Consider the following 22200-nt stretch of genomic DNA (forward strand, 5'->3'; position numbering starts at 1 on the left):
CTGTTGTTCTATTGGGATTGAATTCTCTGTCTAACTGAAGGATGGAAATACACATATTTATATGTAGCCGAAAAGGACTCAAAATGACATCCATTGTGACAGGGTACACGCTCAGTTGGTAGCTCCATGGCAGGAAGGCAATGTACAACACAGTCTTTTTGAAGGATTTTTGGTCCCACGTCTATTTTCATGTATGGACTTGGCTGAACACTTAACCTCAGCAGTAAAAACAAAGATGTCAAAAATGTCAGCAAATACGCCAGAGTCCATATAGTAGGCTTCTGCTCAGCCTAAACAATTGTTAGAATCAGAACACAGCCTTTTCCCGTAAAGCTTCACAGCCCTTCTAAAAATGAGCCAGGTATTCTGGCAGTGAACTTTCAACCGAAGTGGCCAGGCTGCAAAATCTCATCTATAGCCTGAACTTCAGGCCCAACAGAGGACTTTTACAATTAGCTTTTTTTTAATCTATTTTTTTACAATCGGATTAATACATTTTACAATAAGATTACAAATAGGAAAGACTGACTGGGCTTACCTGGAGCCCTTAACTGCTCAAACCCACATTCTGGGTAAAAAACAAATTCTTCTATTCGCCAACTTATCTGCCAATTTAGCCAAGATTCTAACACACCATGTGCAAAAAATAGGGATATCACATATAGCTTTGGCTCGTAATCAGTGTTGTCAGCATGACTTTTGTAGCACGTTGGAGTGATGCAGCTGGTGAAACTGGTCAAGAATCGGCTATTTAAACACCTGACCTGATTATATGCAAGCCTGATCAAAAAGAAATCCAATAAAATACAAAAGGAATCTAGGATATGGTAGCTGGATATGACTGAGGAAGACTGAGAAAACATACCTGCAGTCCTTCCTTCCTTGGTGCTTTCCTGAATAGACTCATTAAGCTTATATTGCTACATTTCATTTATTTTACAGCTGTTAGATTTTATAAAATGGACCCATCAGATTTGAATCTTCAGAATGGTTCAGATTTCAAATATGTTCACTTGCATTTCTGCATGTGCCAGTGGCAATGTTCTGAAGATTTGTTTTGTTAAACAGAATAATGAAAATTCCTTTCCTGTTGGACCCTGTTCTGATTCCTTTAGGAGTTAGAAGAAACCCAGCTCTGTCTATATGTCAAAAGCATTTGGTTGATTTGTTAATATGTTGCTTCAGTGGAGATAATTCATTAAAATTGTTATAAATAACAGCTCATTGCAAAGAATCTTGGATCACTTTCATAAACCATGCTCTGCCTTCATAACATCCAACGTATCTCAGTTGCAGCTGTCAAAAATGAGATACTACGTATTCCCACTGGATTACAGATGTGGTTTTAAAGTACTTGTTCTAGCTCATGTAACTGTAATTATTATTCTATTTTGTTAACTTGCCATTGTTTGAATTCCATGTGCTTTGGTAGTTCCCTTTCCACAATACTGGTTGTTATAGACCGAGAACAACTCATGTTTGCTACTTATTAAAAGAGTAACTCCCATTTGGTTGTGAAAAAAACAGTCACCTCTGGGTGATCAATGTACATTGCAGTGATTTTAGCAAACACTGTAGAAGATTCCTACCTTTTGTTGCTGTGAACAATAGCACATACTCATTATAAATGGGAGTGACTGGTTCATTATAATCAGCTGGTGCACTTCCTGTGTTTTTAACCATTAGGGTTTGTTCACGCTTCATGTCTTCTTTGTATCACTCTTCAGGGAGAATTTAACAGGTGGTGAGGAAACAATGTATTGCCTCCTCGCTGCTAGCTTTAACCCCTTGATCCCTACACTAGTATGCAGCCGCCGCAAGCTTTCCACATGGTTATGAGATGTATTGGCCAATTTTCATGTATTTTTATGTCTTGTATTGAACTGCATGAGATTATCATTTTTTTTGTGTGGTATATATATTGATAGGGAACTAAGTTCCAGAAAACTGCATTTAAAAAGGCCACCATTTTTATATTTTTAGTTGTAAATTCTCAATTTTTGTAATTAAAATAATAGACACATAATACTTACCTGCTCTGAGCAATGGTTTTGCATAAAGAAGCCTCAATCCTCCTCTTCTGGTGTCCAGCGCCGGCACTTCTGGCTCGAGCACTGCATGGTTCCTTTTGCCCGCCCCCTGCTCCCTGCTCACTGGCAGGAGAGAGAGAGAGCCAGGAAGGCCTCTGCTCTTGTGCACATCCCTAGATCAGAATTGGACTCAGGTCAGTATAAGAGGGGCTTGAGGGGGATCCTCGTTTTTTTAAACGTAATGTATAGAATGCATTAAGGTAAAAAAAACTTCTGCCCAGGGTTTGACAAATTTGCTTGGAATCTAGGAGCCAGCTAAAAAAGTAAGGAGCCAGAAAACGCGCCCTCTCCTGACGAGCTCGCACGCAGAAGCAAATGATACGTGAGTAGCGCCTGCATATGTAAACGTATTCAAACCACACATGTGAGGTATCGCCGCGATCATTAGAGCGAGATCAATAATTCTAGCTCTAGACCTCCTCTGTAACTCAAAACATGCAACCTGTAGAATTTTTTCGCCTATGGAGATTTTAAAGGGTAAAAGTTTGTCGGCATTCCACGAGTGGACGCAATTTTGAAGCGTGACATGTTGGGTATCAATTTACTCGGCGTAACATTATCTTTCACAATATAAAAAAAAATGGGATAACTTTACTGTTGTCTTATTTTTAATAAAAAACAGTGTATTTTTTCACCCGCGACGGCCGGTAATTGAGGCTGCGGCAATTGCGACCTGGTGCCCGGATATTGTCGAGCCCTGCTTCTGCCTATAGAACCACTTTAAGATGTGCTATGTGTATGGGGACATGTAACAAATATAAAATAGGTGATATCCCAATTTGCCTGCAAATATATAAATACACTTTAAGCAATGACAGAATAAACTTTTGGAGCAGTATTTCCTGCTGACATCCAGTGCCAGGGGTCACTTTAACAGTGGCAAAGCAATAGGACCACCAATGTAGGAGGGCATGTCTCCACTGAACCACCATTGTGAGGGGGCATTTTTTCTATTGGCTTTCAGTATAAGTAGGTGTTTTGCTCTACTGACTGGTGTAAGGAAGCACGACAATTTCCATTGATTGTGTTTATTTCTGATTATTACTGTTATTATTTTTCACATTGTGATTGTTAGTAAAATTCTTTGGGGGAGATGGAGCAGAAGGTTGTTATTACATACTATGCTGTGGAAGTCACATAAACTATATATTTTTTCTGCAATTTACTGATTTACTCGAATGTACCTTTCAGCAGGTGATCTAAAAGTTATTTCAAAGTTCCTCCGGGGATTAAAGGGCTCTATTTTTTTTTTTTTTATATATATAAAACAACCAGATTTTCCTACTAGTTATTGTCCCTAATAAGAATCCAATAGATTTAGGTTGCAAAGTAATCAGTATGTGAAAATGTCAGTTCTTTCTGTTATGTCATTTATGTAGAAAAGAGTTAAAAAAAAATCATAAAAAGAAAACCAGCAAGTCTTTAAAATACACATTTTTCAAACCACACATTTCTTACATGTCAATTTAATTATACCTCAATTTCATTCACTGCATGAAAGGAAAACCACAGAACAAGAAGACAGCTTATACAGGGTGCAGGCAGCCATGAAAATCTGTTCTTGCCATTTCATAATATTTTAAGACATACAAAATTAATATTTAGCTAGCATCCATGGAATATTCATTATTTTGTACAAAAACATTTAAAGGCATCAAACTTTAAAAAGTAATAGTGGTTGACAGTAGTGCTTTGTAGGCTGGATTGGTGGCTGGGGACAGACACATCTGGAAAATGTCATTAAGTATTTGGAGCAACATTTTAATATTGTTGAAAATTGCTAAAATTGTGTAATTAGTTTTTGTCATTGCTGAAAATGATTTAGTAAGTTTGGATGATGGGTATCTGAAATGATGTGAAGATCAGGATTCAAGAAGCCTAATCTAGTAACTAATAGACAATGTTAACAATTAGGCTACCCGTTGGCATAAGCTGCTTTAAAATTGACTAGTTTCCATATGTAGGCAGGCACCCAATTGTCTATTCTAGGGGAACTAGAGTTTTTCAGGCACAAGGCATGTTTGGCTGGATTTCTCTTTCCCTCCTTCAAAGCAGGGCTGGATCTCGGGGGGGTGGGGGGGGGGGTGGCTCAGGTGGGCTTCACCCCTTAGATTTTAGCTGTGCCCCCAGGACCAATGACATTAGTTTCAGGAAGTGGAGGAGCCAGGGAGAAGCACAGCCGTAGGCAAAGCCAAGTTAATGGGGCTGCGCAGTGACCTACCACTATTTGCCACACTGCATCATTCTTCTCCATTGTGCATAAGGAAGTCCTGCTTCAGTCCAGACCTCTGATGTGATTGGGGCACTCTTATGTTAAGGGAGGACTGTAATGTAAAGAAAGAACTCTGATGTGATGGGGGGGGGGGCACTAATGTGAAGATGAGGATACTGATGTAATGAGTGAGTCTGATGTGATAATTGTAGGGATGCTGATGTGAAGAGGGCTTAGGTGGACTGTGATGTAAATGTGGCTGACTCTGATGTGAGGACTCTATTGTGAATGAGGACTCCCCAATGTGTTGCCAAGAAGAAGGTAACCTTGTCATCCTGTACAGATGTCAGTATCCATCAGCCCAATAGAAGTATAAAACACAGTATAGATACAGTATACTGTAATCTTACAGATTACAGTACTGTATCAAATAATTACACATCCCCTTTGTCCCTAGTGGTTTGTTCAGTGCCCTACATGCACTTTTATATTATAAATACTGTTCTTTCTACCTGAAAAATGGAAATTGTCCATACCAAAACAAAAAGTGTCCCTTTACATCAAAAGCGGTATTAGACCAGCTAGAAAACAGTGATAATAAATTAGAATATCTTGCAGAATTGAGCGATAGCGATTTGTGGGGAAATTCATCATTAAACACTGAAAGTAATGACAGCGACAATTCTGAAACTGAGCAAATTTCTGTGTTTTTGATTTAATTACATTATTGAATATTTTTTATTATTATTATATTAATATTTGTTATAATTTTATAGTTATTTATTATATTATAATTTATGATGTTGTGTTTCAAACTTTATTATACCCGGGATGTCTACTAGACTCTTGTTTGGACAGATTTAGGTGACTTATTTCTAAGAATTACAGGCCTACACTATAAAATGCCAAATTTCCATGCAAAACATTGTACCACTTTTAGAATCAAAAACCTGACATAATCATACCGCCAGGGAGGTTAAGGCCCCTTTCACATGGGGCGGATCAGTAATGATCCGCCTCCGTATGCTCCGTAAGCTCGGCGGGGATCGCTCCGTTGATCCCCGCTGAGCCGGCGGATGACAGGGCGGTGCCCGCACACTGTGCAGGGACCGCCCTGTTTTTTCTCTGCTCTCCCCTATGGGGGGATCGGATGAACATGGACCGTATGTCCGTGTTCATCCGATCCGATCCGCAGACGGAAGAAAAAATAGGGTTTTCTTCCGTCTGCAAAATCAGATCTTTGCGGAGACGGACGATTACGGGTGTCAGCGGATGTTCATCCGCTGACACCCACAATCACATAGGGACCAATGTATGTCCCTTTTTCATCCGCAAACGGGTGGATGAAAAAGCGGACATATGGTCCGCACGTGCGAAAGGGGCCTAAGGGACCAGGAAATAATTTTTCTTTTTAAGTTAACAAACACTTTAAACCACTATAACTATGCATTTACCATACCTGGCCAAAGTCTCTGGAAGCTGGAAATCACTGAAGGAGATACCTCTGCTCCAGGGATTTCCACTTTCTCCTGAGTCCGTGACAAGCAACTTTCATGCTGCATTTTGAATGCAGGAGGTTGGCAGCTCGGCACAAGCACCATTCAGAGAATGCTTTGGGTTTTGTGAATGAATAAAAAAAGAAAAACAAAAAAACTGCGCTACAACACAAAAAGATCACCAAGGCAGCAGCTAACGTGTGAAGTACACAAATAAACATAAAAGACAAAAAGCCGCGCCAAGATTAGATTAATAAAGTCCACTATTAGTACATTATAAACGATGGATAAAGTCTATGGTTTTTAAAGCAGAGGCAGGGTGGCACTCAATGATACAAAGACACTTGTTCCATATAGTGTGGCAAAACGATGTAATGATGGATGTAATTCCTCCAACACCAAGTGACATGCATGCAGTTTGTGAAATCCTCCACCTGAAAAACAAAGCCTCTTACCAGACGGTAAGAACTCAAAGCGGATGGCTTTAGCCCAGCCTCGGCCTTTAATTTCTCCAGGGATCACAGATCAGGAGTCCGCAGTGTCACAATCAAAAGATCACAGTCGCACTGGGTGAGCACATCCAACAACCAGCACATGACACCACAGCATCACAGTCCCTGGTTACCTCCTTCCGGGTGGGCGTCTCCTCAGAGACACGTGTGTCACCACGTGACCGGAAGACGTTCTTGTTGTTGAGGTCAACAAGAACGTCTTCCGGTCACGTGGTGACACACGTGTCTCTGAGGAGACGCCCACCCGGAAGGAGGTAACCAGGGACTGTGATGCTGTGGTGTCATGTGCTGGTTGTTGGATGTGCTCACCCAGTGCGACTGTGATCTTTTGATTGTGACACTGCGGACTCCTGATCTGTGATCCCTGGAGAAATTAAAGGCCGAGGCTGGGCTAAAGCCATCCGCTTTGAGTTCTTACCGTCTGGTAAGAGGCTTTGTTTTTCAGGTGGAGGATTTCACAAACTGCATGCATGTCACTTGGTGTTGGAGGAATTACATCCATCATTACATCGTTTTGCCACACTATATGGAACAAGTGTCTTTGTATCATTGAGTGCCACCCTGCCTCTGCTTTAAAAACCATAGACTTTATCCATCGTTTATAATCTACTAATAGTGGACTTTATTAATCTAATCTTGGCGCGGCTTTTTGTCTTTTATATTTTGTGAATGAATGCAAAGCATTCTTTGTTAGGAGAATGTGGAGAGTTGGTGATGCCACACTTTTCACCTTGTCTAATCAGAGTATGCTTTGTATTTATTCAGAAAATGCAAAGCATTCTCTGAATGGTGCTTGTGCCAAACAGCCGACCTCCTGTGTTCAGAATGCAGCAGACCAGCTGCTCAGCATGGGACACAGAAGCAAGTGGAGATCACTGGAGTAGCAGTGTCTACATCAGTGATTTCCAGCTTCCAGAAGCATTGGACAGGTATGGTATATATATAGTTGCATTAGTCCAAGCTGGACCAATGTAAGTATTTATAAAATATCCTGGAATTCTTTTTTTAAAAATCATTAGAAAGTTGCTCCAGCTATTTACTAAGTAGAACATTCTATTAATTTTGACTGATTAACAATGTTGTTTCTTTTTGCAGATGACAATGCTTAGAACTTTGTTTTCTTCTTTTTCTCTCCAGTCAACCATTGCTACCATGCCGATCATTCTGTGAGGCGGCACAAGATGGCTGCGGGCCAGTGCTAGACATGGTGAATTCTTCCTGGCCGGAGTTCCTAAGATGTTCCCAGTTCCAGAACAAAACAGAAAATAGCAACCTGAGCCGTGTGTGCTTTTCTCCACAGAATGAGAAAGGGCGACAGTGTGAGTGCAGACCTAGTTCCAAGCATGCCTATGCTATTTACTTAGGACAATTGTGATATCTGATACAATGTAATATGAGTCAAGAGCCAGATTCATTACATTACTGCTAAATGTGTATTTTACAACAAAAAGTACATTTGTGTATGGTGAAGATATATGTTCAGAAAGTTAAATAAAAATCTTCAAGCATATATACAATACCAGGGGTTTATGTAGGTATTTTTTTAAAACAGCCTTTACATCATTATAGCTAGTATAAGTGCCTAAATCAGTCTATATTTATCTTCCTGTTATCCTTTACACAAACTGGGAGAGAGGCATGCAGGCAACACTACACTGCACAGTGTTGTCAATCTATCAGATCTTGCTGACAAAAAATTAAAGAAGAGTAATGACCTCATTAGGGTGGTGATGCTCCATTATTGTACTGTACATTTACGAAGCTGGAGTTGGGTTTTTGACACAGCCATATGGATTAAATGCTTTTAAGGAATATAAAGTCAGTAACCTGGCATGTGTTGTTTGATGGAAGCGTCTGAATGAGAAGACTACTAGAATTGCAAGTATTTGTACCAACTGCACACTTCACCACAGTAAAAGAATACAGACTAGACATGTGCGTTTCCGTTCGTAACTAATGGATTTTCGTACAAATTTGTTAGTATTCATAGATTCGGATCAATTCGAACATCCGAATAGCTGAAAGTACTAAAATACGAAAATTCTGGAATTCTGAATAAGCAAAATAACGAACAAGCGAAAATACGAACGTACGATTTGACAAACCTACTAAAACACGAAAAACCCAAACAGCAAATGAAATAAAATGACATCTATAACAAACGATTTGCATTCCGTATTTTAAATCTTTTGTCTGTTCGTAATTTTGTATATTCGTATTTTCATTCGTATGTTCGTATTTTCATTTGTGTGTTTTCTAAATCCGTTTCTTTGTCTGTTCGTAAATTTGTGTACTCGAATCGTTCTTTCGAATGGGCACTGGGCAGTGTAGTTTTTGAGTGATGTATCTTACTTAATATCTTAGCCAATCAGCTTATCTATTTTGTGCTGAGTCACATTGGACAGTGTAAAGCCTCGTACACACGATCGGACTTCAAACAAACTTTTCCGTGGATTTTTGTCTGAAGGGAGTTGGCCGGACTTTTGTTGCCGAAAAGTTTGTCCGTTTGCAGAGCGAACTTTTGTCCGATGAAAACCGAAAAAGTTTGTCCGATGGAGCCTGCACACGCTCGGATTTTTTTGAAAACATGCTCATTTTGAAGTTTGTTGGCAAAAAGTCCGACTGTGTGTACGAGGCTTTAATATGGATTAGCCGCGTGTTGAAAATGAAACTAAAATACGAGATTGCGAATGACCGCGCCGCAATGTATTTACAAAAGTACAAAATTACGAATCCATTAAACGAAAATTATTATATAACAAAATTCCGAATTTTGAATCAACGAAAATAAATTAGACAGACTTACGAATCATTCAGTTCAAACGAAAATAAAACTCTTACGAAAATACGAACGGGTCCGAATAGGAAAACCTGCGCCTTACGAAATACGAACGGGTCCGAATAGGAAAACTTGTGTCTTACGAAATTACGAATCTACGAGACGAAACAAAACAAAAAATAAATACATTTTTTGTTGTGCACAAGCCCCACTGCAGCCTTTGACTGAACAGTGAAGGAGTAGCAGCACACTAGTTAGGTCGTTCCTCTCTGCCCTTCTGTAAGTGTGTTGACAATGTTAGAATGAAAATGCTATTCAAAGCAATAGGCTCAGTGGGGTTGATTTATTAAAACTGGAGAGTGCAAAATCTGGTGCAGCTGTGCATAGTAGCCAATCAGCTTCTAACTTCAGCTTGTTCAATTAAGCTTTGACAGAAAAACCTGGAAGCTGATTGGTTTCTATGCAGAGCTGCACGAGATTTTGCACTCTCCAGTTTTAGTAAATCAACCCCAATGTGCTTACCCTTTTTCTCTCGGAATACTTTTAAACAGACTAAAATCAAGACATATATGGCTACTTAAACCAACTATATTACAAATATGCATATAGTATGAATATCAATTCTGAATAATTTTTAATAAAAACATCACTGGATTAAATTATGTTTTCTACATGTCCGGAGCTTGGCTTTATTTTTGCCATGATGTAATCTGATAAATTCTCTTTTTTTAATATGTGTATAGAATTTCATATATTTACACATATGCTGAAACCAATGCTGGAATGAACAACACCCCGATGTGTGTGTTGTTTTTTTTTGTTTTTATTTTTTACAGTTGGCTTACAGTGTATCTCTAGCCAAAGCATGTTCTACTGGTGGGATTTCCCTTAATTTTTTCCCCAGAGACATATTTAAAAAGTGATATCCCCTCACCTCCTGTTTTAGTGAAAACATAAAAGTTTGGATGTCTCATCACATTTTTTCCCATTGACAATGGTAAGGAGGACAAACAGAAAGGGCAAATCTCCCAACAGGAACATAAGCAGCCATAAAAACCTAACAGGAGCTCTAACCCTTTCCCATTTTATCCAACTAAATAAGTTGGAAAGAAAAGTTTTGGAAAGAGATACGATTTAATGTATTCAATGCTATAAGTAAATGAGGTAAAACAGGGTAAAATTATTTGATTCAGTCTGCATGTTCCTAACATAAATATTAGAAAACAATATATTTTCAGTTAAATCACATTTATTTTTTCATTTTTTTTGCCATTAGATAACTAAAAAAATTTAAATAGAGGTAATTTCTCTATTTCACTGGAATCTCCTATGGCATTCTATATAAAAATTGTATTTTCCTGTATTATAGCAATGCATTTTATTTTTTATTTATTTATTGCTATACATGTTCCAACATGAGCCATTGATGATAAATGTATTCTAAAATACACAAGAATTACTATTTCTTTTTTGCAACTTATTTTATATAATTTTGGTCATTTGAGTAATTATAGAAATAATGACTAGAAAATATGAGAATAAGCATTTCAAAAATAAATATTTCCAATAGAAGCTTTGTATAAAAACAATATTACCGTAGTTAAACCATTATCTGGTTTTCTTTTGGATATGCACTACTACTTAAAATATATGGAGTATTTGTTGCCTCAAATACATTTTAGGGATCTTCAAGCTCCCAACAGAGAGAATCCATCCTAGGAATCCTGGTTCTGCATTACTTGGGGAAGGTTGTCAATCCCAACCATAGTTTCTTCTGTGGGTTCCTACTAAGTTTTAGAGTCAGGCAAATTATAGGACTCTGTTTTTAGTTAAGTGTTACGTTGCATTGAGAGTTTTAGTCTTTGAAGTCCATGCCACTTCAACTACTCTCTGGTAGACTGATAATTTTTACATAGCCTTGCACTGCTGCTACTGCTGTATTGGGTGCCTTTGTCTTAGTTGGAGATATTTATTATCTCTTTATGTCCCAGTTACAATTTTACTTGGACAACTTGTGAGGAGAAATGTGATGGTTGCTAGTTGTCATCAGAAAAGGAGAAGGAGGAAATGAGCTGTTCTGGTGATGACTGTCAAAGGTGGGATTTTCCCCTACAATAAAACAAACAAGAGGTTCTTCTCTAATGCACCAAATCTTTTGGCTGAAGAATTTCAACAAATCATTCCTTCTTCCCTGTAGGATAAATAGGGCATTTTTGGATCTGGTAAAACAAATGCCTCTGAAGCTATGACAGTTTGCACAGCACGTTACAACACAAGGGCAGACAGTATAGTTGCAAGGAATCAGAGGGTCTTGCTCATTTCATAGTTGGTAACCCTGAATATAGACACTAGTTCATGCAGTTCAACCTGTGTGGGTGTGTGTGTTCATGTTGATAATCATGTCCCATATCCCTGTATATTGTTAGAGCTTACACTCTAAAAGGGAAGGTCAAGAGATACAAAAGGCAATAACTGTGGGGGGTGAGCCAATGGAGAAAGTGAAAGTACAGTTGTTAGGTGGAGGCGGGATAGGCTTCTCTGAAGACAAGGGTTTTTAGGGATCCCCTAAAAGTGGGAAGATTAGGATATATTCAGGCAGATAGGGGTAGGGAGTTCCACAGAATGGGAGAGGCTTGGGAGAAGTCCTGGAGGCGAGCACAAGGGGAGGTGTAAACTCCAAAATCATATATACACTAAGTAAAATGTGAAAACTCCCTGTTTTTCCAAAGTAACTACCCACCCTAGAATTAATCCAGTATGAAATTGAGAACCAAAGGAGTACTAAGGTAAAAAGACAAGCATTTGACATTCATAAATACAGCTTTTTTGGGGGGGGGGGGGGGGGACCAGTTTATGCTTTTATTCCTTTTTAAGGAAATACTGCGCACTTGGCTTGGTATAGATCTGAAATCCTACTTTTGGCTGCCCATCAGGGACCTTTGGTCCTAAGAATGACAAATGTCAACTTTCAGTCTAATCTGTGACTTAAAAAAATAAATGTAACTATAATTTCTCACTGTAGCAAAAGCTTAATGCAACATGGATGAATCTCCACAGTGATGACTGACTTGTCTGGCAAAGATCGCTAAGTTTTATGGACTACTGAGTGTTCTTTTGAGAACCTACTTAACAAAGCATGTCAAGCCATCCTTGTTCCAAGAATTGCATTCTGTACAATATAGTCTATTTTTTTACAGTTATGTTTATGTAAAAGGTCAAGGGCTTCTTAAGACATATGAGGGTTATAAATGCTCACAGTGACATTAAGTAGAGTGCTTTATTAGAGAAATAAACCAAATATGCTGAACTGCAGAGATTGTACAGACTGTGCTAACCCAATTTCAGCATCATTGTTACTGTTTGTTTAAACAACTTAGAGAAAATCATGGAAAAACTATTTGTCAGTGCTATTTGGTTGTCATATTTGAGTTTGTTATCAGTAGACATGGCAATACTAAGGCAGAGCTCAATGTGACCGTGGTCATTTATCACTATGCTGTAGCCCCCTAGAAAACAGTAAGGATCTTCGGAACTGGTTATTGCATAGGGTATGGGTGTTTAAAATAAGGTTGACATTGTTGCCGATTGCTCATAGTGTATGTAAACCCCAAATCTATGTTTAAGTATGCTTGACATCATACTCCACTGTATACAATTTTCTTAAGCTAATCGATTTTTGGCAGTTAGTTACAAAGCTCCTTGCCTGGAGATCCTGCCAGTAATAGTACTTCCTGGTGTAGGCTAATAATAAGACACTGCATCACAATTAGCAGCAGCATTGACAACCAGCCTGTTGGCTGCCTATCAAGTCTATCAGATAGGTAGTCCAGTGACCAACTGAAGGAACACACACAGCAGGCTGTCAATGTTGATTAAAGTTGTAAGGCATTGGATTACCATTGTTTACCTGCAAAGGGAAGTGCTCTTTCTGGCAGAATCTCCTAGAAAGAAACTATGCAACAGATTCATCAAAAACTTAAAAAAACTGTATACAGTGAGGCATAATGTAGAGTAGGCAGAAACTTGACTTGACATACTTTGGTTCCTTAATTAATCCTGTATTTGTAATGATTGTGAGAACTGGAAATAAAGAGGTATGAAGATAAGCAAAGAGCACAAACCCCTAGCAACAAACCAGATTCCACCTTTATAATAGCTAACTGCCATATGTTGTATTTCCCATTTGTAACGGCTACCCACTGGTAGTGAGGGGGTATCAGCCGTTGGAGATGTCCTTTTTCTGCGCAAGTTGTGATATGCAGGTACATAGTTAACTGCCATATTTTGTATTTCCCATTACTTTCTGCTTTGGAGACAGTGGTCACCAGGAAAAATTGAGATGGTAAAGCTACTCAATGGCAACACAGATACCAATGAAAGCATGACTTCAGTCCCTCCCTATTTAAAAAATAAATAAATTGATACACTTTCAAAACAAAAGGGATTCCAACTTTCAAAAACAACAGTGTAACTAATTGACAGGAAAACATAAAAAAAACTAAACAAGATAAGACCATGTCAATGGTTAATTGCCAGAATATTCCTGCTATCATACTACATAGACTAGATTATAAATCATATTTTTTTTCTCATTATTTACATGCATTCTGAGATTTCTGTTTGTGCAAATGTTCAAATGTCATCCAGAAGATGCTTCTGGAGATTTTATCAAGTTAAAACTGCAAAGAATTGTTGGCCACAGGGAATAAATTCTCTGCCAAGTTAAGTTTCCTTTGAGCGCTATTCCACCTCCATGTTGCCTGTTAACGGTTTCTTTCCTTTTTTTATTTTTTATAACAGATCCTGCTAATGAGTTCAACATTTTGCCCCTATTGGGAGTATAGTCAAAATATTTAAAGCCCAACCCTGGGCACATTTCTCTCCCCTACCATGCCTTCACCCCTCTCACCCATTCACTCACTGCTAAAACATGAAATCTGCCATATGTGCTCCTTGTTGGTGCCACTTCTGGTGAATCCAGTGCTGCAGTAGACTAGTCATCTTCTCCCAGTGTTTTCAGCTGCCGCATTTTTCATAGCACTCTGGTCTTGTATAGCCACTATAAAGTGTCCCATCACCCAGGCAGTCTTATGGACAACTGGAGAAAAACATCTTCACCACTGCAGGAGAATAGAGAAAAGACTCAAGTGCTAGAGCGTCACATAATTACATATTTGATTCAGTAGTATGGGCATTTAGAATATTTTTTGTACAAACTCAGTGATTAGTTAGATTGGTGATGAGGAGTAAGGCGTTAGGATTGGGTGTGCCAAGAGTTAAGCAATACTAATATAGTGCAATGGTCTTATCCACAGCAATAATCAGCCTTGAGAGGGTGGGCTAATGAAGAATGACTAGTTGTCATGGTCTAAAGTACATAGCATTTTAAATGCTCCTATTTAAATGGTCCAACACAAAATCAGCCTTTGGGTACATTTTAATAGCCTTTAATGTTACTAATGATATTGACAAAAAAAATGTATATATAAGTAGTTTAATCACAAACAAAAACAAGATCTAAACACCATATAATATATGTGAAGTTCAATATTTAAATGGTTTGTAAAGGAATTTTTTTTTTAATCTTAATAGCTTCCTTTACCTTAATGCAGTGCTGTTTTCATGTCCTCATTGTTCAGTTTTGCTCTCATGTTGCTGTAATTCTTCTCTGATCTCCACACTTCCTGGTTGTCTGTTTCCTGATGACCACAGTGCTGGGAGCTTTCTCTCTGTGGTCACTAACGTCAATGAGGTGTGATTACTGTGTGTCTAGTTTCTACTTTCGTTTTCCCAACCATCACTGCTCTATGGCTCGGTATGCTCTGCATAGCACAGAGGCAGGAAATAACATGCAAAAACGAAACTAGATGCAAAACGAAACTAGAAACTACGGGTACATTATGTGATTGATTTCTATCTATTTTTAATAGTTTATAAAAGGAATCAGTTAACTATTATGTCTCTATGCCCTGTAAACAGTCATTTCAGTAAAAAAATAATAATAATTCCTTTACAACTCCTTTAAGCCATAAACCAATAAAAAAAGTTTTCAAGCACCAGGATTCAGTAGTGAATTGCTACCAGAGCTTTTTTTTCTCAGAAAATAGGTGCAGGAACTCAACCACGACCCCATTCAGATTTCACAAACAGTAGAGGGGTCTTAAAGGGGCATTAAAAACCAGGATGGCATTACATACAGAGTGCAGAGTTCAGGGGAGTTGCACACAGAGTGCAGCGCTGTCACTTGTAAACACAGAAACCAGACTTCTGTATTTACAAGTGATTGTGGTGAGCAGGCACCAAAGGGTCTGACGAGCCAAAGGTGGTGGAACTGAGTTCCCTCAAGTTCCCCCTGAAAAAAGCCCTGCTTGCTACCATTGTTGTAATGGTGAGATCCACCCATCTCTCTTGTTTAGAGGCATTCACTAAACCTAAGACATACATGGACCATTTTGGCTGATTGAAAAAAAAAGGGATTACCCCATTCACACAAGTGAGGTGGATGGAGGTATCCTCCCTGCTGTTATTGTGTTCTGACATCAGAGACAGATTGGCTGCAGTGCTGATCCAAGGACATTTTTCAAACAAGCAGATTTGAGAGAAGTTGATCAGGAATGGCCAATGATTGATCAAAATTCACCTGGTCACTACTGAACTAGCCAAATTTCGATCCATCTATGGCCAGCTTAATAGCAAAACCCTATGTACTCCTATATAGTGGCACTCACAAAGCATTCAAAGACTGTTAAGGCATCTGAACAAATGTTTCTATGTTTCTATAATTATGCAATAACTGATATATGAAATATGCTTTAAATTAAAATATAAAATATATATTTAAATACATTTAAAAAGCTTGCATTTTAATAATTTGTATAAAATTGAACTGCTGTCAAAATTCCCTTACTGTTATTCAAAATGAGAATCATAGACAGCTATGTCTAGAGTTTATATGAGTCAAAATTCTATATTTGTCACTTTTACTGAATTCATCATGCTTTGACTAGGCAGGGCAATAGCAATAGAACAAGGTAAGTAATTGTGAGCAGGTTCAGAATCAAGGAATACAGGGCCAGATTCACAAAGGAGATACGACGGAGTATCTCAGATACTCCGTCGTATCTCTCAGAGTATCTATGCGACTGATTCATAGAATCAGTTACGCATAGATAGCCCTAAGATCTGATAGGTGTATTTGTTTTACACTGTCGGATCCTAGGATGCAGTACAGCGGCCGCCGCTGGGGGGAGTTTGCGTTGTAAACCAGCGTCGGGTATGCAAATTAGGAGTTACGGCGATCCACGACGGTTTTTCGCGTTCGCTACGTTGCCGCTAGTCTAGTTTCCCGTCGCAAAGTTAGTCGTCGTTTTGGGTGCCTTAACTTTACACAGCACACGTATGTGCTGTATAAAGTATGGCCGTCGTTCCCGCGTCGAAATTTAAAAATTCACGTCGTTTGCGTAAGCCGTCCGGGAATACGGAATTACGCTACGCGCGTTGCCGTTCGAAAAAATGACGTCACTTCGCGCAAAGCACGGCGGGTAATTAAAAAGGGAGCATGCGTAATAGGTCCGGCGCGGGAGCGCGCCTAATTTAAATGCCACACGCCCCTTTGAATTACGCGGGCTTACGCCAGAGGCCGCCGGCGTAGGTTTTCATTGCAAGTGCTCTGTGAATCAGGCACCTGCGATGAAAACTTGCGGCGGCGTAACGTGCCGCCGCACTTCTACCTGAATCTGGCCCACAGTACTTATGTTTATATTTGCACATGCTTTCTTTTTCATTAGTTGTACAAGTGCTTAGCCATATGGTTCTGTACCTTTTGGATTTAAATTTTTTTCCCATGTGGATCCTGCTGACTTTGTACAATACTCTTCTGCAAGTTAATAACAGTAATGTGATGATATTTAGACTATTGCCCCATGCAGTATATAGTAGGTGAGTTTGAAAAAACACACAAGTCTATAGTCAGTATTACATTGTATATCTCTGTATGTTGTGGCCAGGGCCGGACTTACCATTGGCCTTGACTGGGCTCAAGCTCAGGGGCCCCACCCAATAGGGGGCCCCCTTTAAAAAAAAAAAAAAAAAAAAAATTTTTTTTTTTTAGGGGTCCAGAGGCCCCCTTGGGCCCCGGACGGCAACCCCCCTTTTTTTTATTTATTTTTTGTAAAAAAATGTTTTTTTTTATATATTTTTTATTTTTATATATATATATATATATATATATATATATATATATATATATATATATATATATATATATATATATATATATATATATATATATATTTTTTTTTTATTATTATTATTATTAAAGGGCCCAGGGGTCTCCAGGGCCCCCGGATGGCAACCCACCTTTTTTATTTTTTTATAAAAAAAATTACATTTTTTTTATATATATATATATATATATATATTTTTTTATTAAAGGGCTCAGAGGTCCCCAGGGCCCCATGTGGCAACCCCCCCTTTTTATTTTTTTTATAAATGTTTATTTTTTTATTTTTGTTTATTTTTTTATTTTTTATTAAAAGGCCCAGAGGTTCCCAGGGGCCCAGAGGTCCCCAGGGCCCCCGGGTTTGGCAACCTCCCCTTTTTTATGTAATTTTTATAAATGTTTTTTTTTTTATTATTAAAGGGCCCAGAGGTTTATTTTTTCTTTTTATTAAAAGGCCCAGAGGTCCCCAGGGCCCCGGATGGCTACATATATTTATATATATATTTGTTTTCTTCTTTATTTCTTCTTTTTTTTGTAAAGGCCCCCCCGCTTCTCAATTTGCGGCAGCCCCCACGCTTCTCAATTTCAGGCGGCAGCACCCCCACCCCCCCTAGGTTCTCTGCTTCAGGGGGCCCATGCCTTAAGCTGTGCAAGGGGCCCCAAAATTCCTGATGGCGGCCCTGCGCATACCTCCCAACACGCACGGATTCTATGGGACTTTCCCGCACAGACAGCTTCTTCCCGCAGTTCCGCAAAAGGGTTAATTTTCCCGCACTGCAAGAGGAGGCAGCACGGAAGCAGGAGGAACCGGAGTGGTGTGTGGAGGACTGTGGCTGCTGAAGGGAAGAAAGCCGACAGCCGGGCTAATGACAGTCTGTGGCCCCGGCTGTTGGCACATACATGTGAGAGGCACTCCCCCCCTCAACAACTGCAAAATCCCCCCCCGCTCAACAACTTTAATGCGCTCCCCCCGCTCAACAACTTCAATTCGCCCCCCCCCCGCTCAACAACTTCGATCCCCCCCAATTCTCGGCTCCAGGGGGCCCCTTCAACACTCAAGCCCAGGGGCCCCCACCACCCTAAGTCCTGCCCTGGTTGTGGCCGTTCATATCATATGGATGTTGAAAATGCCAGAACTGTGATACAGTATATTATTTTACATACATATTAGAATAAATCGAAATATATAGTAGTTAATAACATGTCAATTTGAGTACACAGTAATATTCTGCTTATTATATTCACTCATACAATATTACATTCTAGTCGTATATTCATACAAGTAGACATCAATACACACTTAGGGCCAGATCCAGAGAGAGAGTACACTGGCGTATCTACTGATACGCCGGCGTACTTTTAAATTACCTGCGTCGTATCTTTAGTTTGAATCCTCAAACCAAGATACGACGGCATCTGGGTTCGATCCGACAGGCGTACGGCTTCGTACACCTTTGGATCGTAGATGCAATACTTCGGCGTCCGCTGGGTGGAGTTTGCTTCGTTTTCCCCGTCGGGTATGCAAATGAGCTTTTTCCCACGATCCACGAACGTACGCCGTCGCATTCTCTTACGTCGTCTCTAGTCGGCTTTTTCCGGCGTATAGTTAAAGCTGCTATTTTGTGGCGTATAAATAAACTTGCCATGTTAAGTATGGTCGTCGTTCCCCCGTCAAAATTTGATTATTTTTTTTTGCGTAAGTCGTCCGTGAATAGGGATGGACGTAAGTCACGTCTAAGTAAAAAAAATGACGTCGTTGCGACGTCATTTCGCGCAATGCACGGCGGGAAATTTCGAAACGGAGCATGCGCAGTTCATTTGGCGCGGGGACGCGTTTCATTTAAATGAATCACGCCCCCTACCCACCAATTTGAATTACGCGCCGAGAGATACACTACGCCGCCGTAACTTACGGCGCAAATTCTTTGTGGATTCAAAGAAAGAAAAAGTAAGTTACAGCGGCGTAGCGTATCTCTGATACGCTGCGCCTATCTAAATGTATGTGAATCTGGCCCTTAGACTGTACATTGGTGTTTAGAAAGAATTATAAAGATGCTTGTGCAGGAAATATATAGCAAGCCAATACATAATGCTTTACAATCTAAGACAGCCTTTGTTAAAAAAAAAAAAAACTCAGGGTACCTGCAGAGGTTAATGGGGTTCTATTGAGCAATGGATAGTAATGGATTCATCTTTCATCTTATGATGCCTGCATTATTACGACATCAACCTCACTTGCCAGAACCAGTGGTATGGGTCTAGTGACAATAAATGTAAGGATGCCTTCTTGACCCACAATTTAAAGGGAGAATCTCTCCCACTGACCACTAATGTAAGGGGACAGGTCTCAAAATGACTACCAATAGCAGGGAGCATTATAATAAGACCCCACTGTAAACAGATACAGTATTTTTTATTGACCAACAAAGTCGTGGAGAAGTTCTCTACTAACCTCCAATGTAAAAGAACGCTACCATTTTTGCCGCTGGTGTTTCTTTCCTGGTCATTATTAATGGTTTAATTCTATGGGGTAAATTTACTAAAACTGGAGAGTGCAAAATCCGATGCAGCGCTGCATATAGTAGCCAATCGGCTTTTAACTTCAGCTTGTTCCATTAAGCTTTGACAAGGAAACCTAGAAGCTGTTTTGTTTCTCACCAGATTTTGCACTCTCCAGTTTTATTACATCAACCCCTATGTCGATTAGTCAAAATGAATTTTGCAATGAAGTGAAAGGGATATTAAAAATTCTCTGGGTGCCAGAGAGTCTTGGTACACCGCTTTCTTTACCCTTACCGTACTGACTATGTGGGTATGACCTGTAGATTTTTAGATTGTAAGCTCTAATGAGCAGGGCCCTCTGGTTCCTCTTGTACCAAATTGTAATGTAACTGTAATGTCTGCCTTTATTTTGTTAATCGCTGCGCAAACTGTTGGCGCTATATATATCCTGTATAATAATAATAATAACATATGGATATGACCTGAAGAGAGCTAAAATGTATTTAAAGGTTCCTTCACTGGTAAAAAGTTTTAGAAAGGCTGATCTAAGCAGATGTTCTTTGAAGTGATATAATAAGCCCCTCCAGGTGACACATCTTCATAGATGACTGCAGCTGTTGAGGAGAACAGAGAAAATCTATTTCACAATTGGGTTGTCACATGAAATACGGATAAAATTGTTGAATTACAAGATACTTGAAAAACAATTTGTTATATTGGTGTCACATGTACCATTTTATGTATGCACAAATGCAGTGCCAATAACAGCAGTGACAAAGGCCCAGATTCACAAAAGAGATACGACGGCGTATCTCCTGATACGCCGTCGTATCTCTGTTTTAGGGTCTTCCTAACTATGCGACTGATTCATAGAATCAGTTACGCATAGTTAGTCCTAAGATCCGACAGGTGTAATTGAATTACACTGTCGGATCTTAGGATGCAATACCTCGGCCGCCGCTGGGGGGAGTTTGCGTCGTAAACCAGCGTCGGGTATGCAAATTAGTAGTTACGGCGATCCACGACGGTTTTTCACGTTCGCTACGTCACTGCTAGTCTAGTTAGTCGTCCTTTTAGCTGCCCTAACTTTACACAGCCCACGTATGTGCTGTATAAAGTATGGCCGTCGTTCCCGTGTCGAAATTTCAATTTTTTTGTTCTTGCGTAAGACGTCACTTCGCGCAAAGCACGGCGGGAATTTCAAAACGGAGCATGCGCAGTAGGTCCGGCGTGGGAGCGCGCCTAATTTAAATGGCACACGCCCCTTTGAATTACGTGGGCTTACGCCGGAGGCCGCCAGCGTAAGTTTTCATGCAAGTACTTGGTGAATCAGGCACATGCGATGAAAACTTGCGGCGGTGTAACGTATCTACGATACGTTACGCCGCCGCAGTTCTATGTGAATCTGGGCCATATTTCTTTAGGCTGAAGAATAAACATGTATTAAAGCATTAGTGAATCCCTCAGCTGATGACCTCAGTGGTTCCTATATTTAATGGGTGCCTTCTTGGTCAGTCTTATCATTTCACGGTATTCCATTTGTTAATTCTATCTCCTTTGCTTCCTGTTTTACGGTAACTACATTGCCTTAGAGTGTCCCATGGAGCCCCACCATAGCCACCCTCGCATTCACGCTCTCGGCTGGGACTACAGACGTCCACCCAAATGTGGAGTTCTAGATACAGTGGGAGTCTGGTGGGCAGAAACAAACTGGCCTCCTTTATCTCTTGATCAAACCCATGGGGAGATCTCCTTGCTATAATATTTGTTCTGTGTCCCTTCAACTTTTGGTTTTGGTTGCATTTACTAATCTGGGGCATTTTTGCATTTTACACAGTGTAAAATATAATAAAAGTTCAACAGAGAGAGTGGGAGTCCATCATAATGACCACAGTAGATATGCAGAACCAAAAAAAATCAATAAAGTTCCCAGTACATAAAAGAAACACAAACATCAGTTTTGTATGGACTCCGCTTTAAGGAAAAGAAAATGTATTTAAATAATTATTTGGAGCTTAGCACATTCATATTTTATTTATTTTTGTGTTTCAGCACTGTGTGGGGACCAAGAAAGCTTTTTGTGCAGCAATGGAATCTGCATAGCCAAGAAACTGACATGTAACAGCTACAATGACTGCGATGACTGGAGCGACGAGGTACATTGCAGTAAGTCCTTCACACTAATACCAATAAACTTTTACAAAGGATTTACTTTTATACTCAACAAAAACTATTAATAAAATGTTTCATATCAAAATCGTCAATTTACTTTGTGTTTAACCACTTCAGCCCCGGAGGATTTGGCTGCCAAATGACCGGGCCACATGCTGCGATTCGGAACTGCGTCAATTTAACTGACAATTGTGCGGTCGTGCGACGTGGCTCCCA

General features: G+C 39.6%; 1 protein-coding gene across 1 annotated transcript in view; it reads left to right on the top strand.

Annotated features, from left to right (window-relative positions):
* The window catches only part of CORIN (corin, serine peptidase), a 387335-nt gene that overhangs the window by 247082 nt on the left and 118053 nt on the right, over window positions 1–22200 (top strand). The window contains exons 5-6 of the mRNA XM_040334981.1: window positions 7448–7629; window positions 21865–21978. Of these exons, the coding sequence (XP_040190915.1) occupies window positions 7448–7629; window positions 21865–21978 (296 nt within the window). The remainder of the gene's footprint in view (window positions 1–7447; window positions 7630–21864; window positions 21979–22200) is intronic.

This window comes from Rana temporaria, chromosome 1, assembly GCF_905171775.1.
Source record: "Rana temporaria chromosome 1, aRanTem1.1, whole genome shotgun sequence".
NCBI lineage: Eukaryota > Metazoa > Chordata > Amphibia > Anura > Ranidae > Rana > Rana temporaria.